At 39.8% G+C, this 4,036-nt stretch overlaps 1 protein-coding gene across 1 annotated transcript; it reads left to right on the top strand.

Annotated features, from left to right (window-relative positions):
* The first annotated feature begins 427 nt into the window (after nt 1–427).
* Nucleotides 428–1,351, top strand: LOC118997040 (olfactory receptor 7A17-like). The gene has a single exon (XM_037060682.1). The coding sequence runs from the start codon at nt 428–430 to the stop codon at nt 1,349–1,351; it is 924 nt and encodes a 307-aa protein (XP_036916577.1).
* The last annotated feature ends 2,685 nt before the right edge of the window (nt 1,352–4,036 follow it).

Genomic DNA, 4,036 nt, shown 5'->3' with positions numbered 1-4,036 from the left:
TTACATGTAATGTGATTTACTTTTCTATATACCAGCTGCACCATTGGATATGTTATAGTATTATTTTTGTTTGATTATATTCTTTGTCCATCTTTAGTTTGTAGAGAATTTTGTCTTTCTCATGCCATACTCTGAACAGTACCTGGTACAGGTTTAGAATCAATATACAAGTGTATTCCTCAAATGCATGAACAATATCCACAATAAACTAGCAGTATACATGGTGCTTGAAGAATTAGTTGATGGTAGAAAAAAGGGAATTTTAATGAGCAATGGCAAGAGACATGCTTTAATCAGAACCGGATCCTAACCCAATATGGAAATTATTTTTTGCATTCTAAAAGAAAAATGTAGCATTTATTCTCAGTTCCTAATGTGAAAATTAGTTATACATTTTCTTCTATTTTTTGGTAGTCATCTGCCCCACATGGAGCCAGGCAATGTTACACAAATTTCAGAGTTTCTCCTCCTGGGACTATCAGAGGAACCAGAATTGCAGCCCATCCTCTTTGGGCTCTTCCTCTCCATGTACCTGATCACTATGTTGGGAAATCTGCTCATCATTCTGGTCGTCAGCTCAGACTCCCACCTCCACACGCCCATGTACTTCTTCCTCTCCAATCTCTCCTTGGTAGACATCTGTTTCACCTCCACCACCATCCCAAAAATGCTGGTGAACATCCAGACACAGACTAAAGTCATCATTTATGCAGGTTGCATCACCCAGATGTATTTTTATATACACTTTGCAGGGTTGGATGACTTCATCCTTACTGTCATGGCCTATGACAGGTATGTGGCCATCTGCCACCCCCTGCACTACACAGTCATCATGAACCCCCGCCTCTGTGGGCTGCTGGTTCTGGTGTCCTGGATCATTAGTATTCTGAATTCCTTGTTAGAAAGCTTAATGGTGTTGGAGCTGTCCTTCTGCTCAGACTTGGAAATCCCCCACTTTTTCTGTGAACTCAAAGAGGTGGTCCAACTTGCCTGTTCTGACACCTTACCTAATGACATTGTGATGTACTTTTCAGCAGGGCTGTTGGCTGGTGGTCCCCTTACTGGGATCCTATATTCTTACTCTAAGATAGTGTCCTCCATATGTGCAATCCCATCAGCTCATGGGAAGTATAAAGCATTTTCCACCTGTGCATCTCACCTCTCAGTTGTCTCCTTACTTTATGGTACAGTCCTAGGTGTGTATCTGGGCTCTGCTGGTACCTACAGCTCACAGTCAAGTGCAACAGCCTCAGTGATGTACACTGTAGTCACACCCATGCTGAATCCTTTCATCTACAGTCTCAGGAACAAGGACATAAAGAGGGCTCTGAAAAGATTCCTTGGTAGGTAAGCTTTTGAAAGACCAACTGTACGTGGCTGAAGAAGTTCCCCTGAATGTTCAAAGCTTCAGAGCAAGAATTACTCGCATAAGTTAATACAATCTTTGGGCCATATATAATTAGAAATTCTCATGCATCTCATGGGTTCACAAGAATTATATTAGCATAATTATTCTTTTATGACATATATCATTCCAGGTATTATTTCTGTTGTTTTATTGAAGGAGTAGTCATGTATTATACTACTCTTTTGGACTAAAGTACACTTGGATACTGAGGTCATGTATATAATTTTGTTGTAGAGGAACATCTGAGACCACAGTTTTACTTACATGGTCATCATTATTTTCTATAGCACTATGTTTACTATGCTTCTTGATGATGTAGACTGGAACATGCTGGTAGTTTTTATAGTTGGTCTCTTAATTTTATATACTTCATTGTGTTATTCAGCTGTGTGTCCATATGCCTACATAGCCCCTGGAGAAAACTGACTAACAATTCCATGTTTCGAAGAAGAGTGTACTATGAAATATAGATTTTAGTGAATAGTTTGACCTAAGGTGTAACAGATGACCATACATATAATGAAGCAAAAAGTGCCAGACAATTATTATTAACCAAAATATTTTTCATGCTGCACAGCTACTCATTGAAGTGTGGAATACTATGTCCATGTGTCAGGAGTGAAGAAATACATGGAGTGGTTTGCGGGTTTTTTGAAGTATTTTCCTGTTTCTCCTAGAAAGCTTTCAATGTGCTCCCTACAAATAGGACTCTCTTTAGTGCTCTCAATTAAATGTTTCCCCTTTTCAAATGTTTCCAAATCTACCAAAGCGACAGTGAGTCCCAATACAAATATCATACACTATATATCTTGTTTATACTCGGGAATGTATTCAGTCTTTATGATTAAAGGATGAATCACACAGGAGCTAAAATCCTGCTCAGTAATATGAAAAGGGATCACCAATTTTCCTGCACAAATGTGCACATCATTCCACCCTATCCAAGGATGGACTGCCTGAATGGAACCTCAGTGGACTTGCCTTAATGCCGTTATCTGAAATATATCAGATTAAAAGCATGATAGTGAATGTTGTCCTCCATCAGTACAAATGCTAAAAGTAAAAAGTAGCAGATCATCATAATGGTTCTCAGTTCTGTTTGCTTTGATTATAGCATCAGTTTGCTATTGCCATATAATAAGCCATCCCAAAAGCAAATGGTTTAATATAACTCCTTTATTTTCTAATTAGTTGGTATAGTGGGGAGGCGTTCTGATCTCTGCTGGTCTCCTCATGAGTCTGGAGTCAGCTATGGGTCAGCTGGGATGTGTCTGCTGACCTTGGCTGGGTTTTTAATAGATTAGTGGCTCAGCTATTGTGGTTGATTTAGGGAGGCCTTTGCTGTGTAGGTGAGCTCTATCCACATGTCCCCTACTCCTCTGAAGTTCCACCTGGATTTTTCACACAGCTGAGCCAGAATTTCGGGTGAGAAAGGCCAAAATAATAAGGCATGGTAAAGCATATTGTCACTTCAACAATATTTATTGACTAAAACAAATAAAACATCCTAAGTCTATCTCATTTCAAAGGTAGAGAAATAAATCTTCCTCTAGGTGGGAGGAGTTTCACGGTCACATTTCCAAAGACTAAAAACGGACAAATATTGGGGACAACTCTGCAAACTGTCTACCAGTTGTGTATATTCCAATTTAGTCAAGTTTTATTTCTGCATCCACCCCCGTTCCCCACCCCCCGCGCCAAAAACGGAATGATTTTAGAGAAAAAAGTGAGAGTAAATATAAGTTTAACAAGCCACTGTGGAAATTCCACTCTAGAGGTTCAATCCCCACTGGTTATGAACACACCCACCCTTGCCAGCCCCTACCTGGGACCCAGCTTGCCATTTTTAGGCTGAAAAGAAATAAAACTTTCCCTCCCAGTTTTCTCAAATCATGGGACTTAACTCTTGGATTAACAGAGCTAGGGAGCTTTACCTTTTCTTGTACCATCTCTTTGGGCTTCCTCGTGTACATAGTGCTTTTCTTTTATTGGCCTACTCTTCACATATTCATAGTAATTTGCAATCTGATACTTGTATTTGCTGGGGGTGGGGTGACTTTGGATGGAGACAGCATTAGAAATGTACATACAACAGAGAATGGAATTTGAAAGAGGAGGGTGTGTTCTTGCATTAGTTCCACTATGAATATCCTGAATACAAGTGTTGAGGGGAGATGAGAATCTCTGGAGACTGCAAGGTACCCATCAGGGAGGGTAGTAGGTGATGTCACAAGTGCCCATCCATGCCAGGTTCCTTTCCAGTGGAGGGCAGGTTCTGTGACCACTAAGTATTTACTTAAGAGGAGAAAACATTTCTAAATTTTTCATTTCTAAATTTCTAAATAGCTCTAAATTTTTCATTTCTTCTTGCTATTGCATTCTGGGCATCTATATTAATAATTATCTTCTGGAAGTCTTCTAATTTCTCAAGGCTTTCTAAAAAAAAGCCCTCACCCTAGGATATGTTTATTGATTTTACAGAGAGAGGGAACAGGGAAGAGAGAGAGAGAAACATCAATGTGACAGAGAAATATTGATTGGTTGCTTCCCTATGTGCCCCAACCAGGATCAGACCCTTAACCTAGTATGTGCTCCACCAGGATGAAACCACAAACTGTTGATGTACGG

The sequence above is a fragment of the Sturnira hondurensis genome, unplaced genomic scaffold, assembly GCF_014824575.4.
Source record: "Sturnira hondurensis isolate 20B ecotype Veracruz unplaced genomic scaffold, ASM1482457v3 Scaffold0012353, whole genome shotgun sequence".
Taxonomy (NCBI): domain Eukaryota; kingdom Metazoa; phylum Chordata; class Mammalia; order Chiroptera; family Phyllostomidae; genus Sturnira; species Sturnira hondurensis.
Note: the sequence above shows the minus strand (reverse complement) of the source record. Positions and strands in the feature narration are given on the sequence as shown.

Excerpts from the sequence above, each read along its gene's own strand:
- LOC118997040 (XM_037060682.1), top strand. The coding sequence starts at position 428 with ATGGAGCCAGGCAATGTTACACAAATTTCAGAGTTTCTCCTCCTGGGA.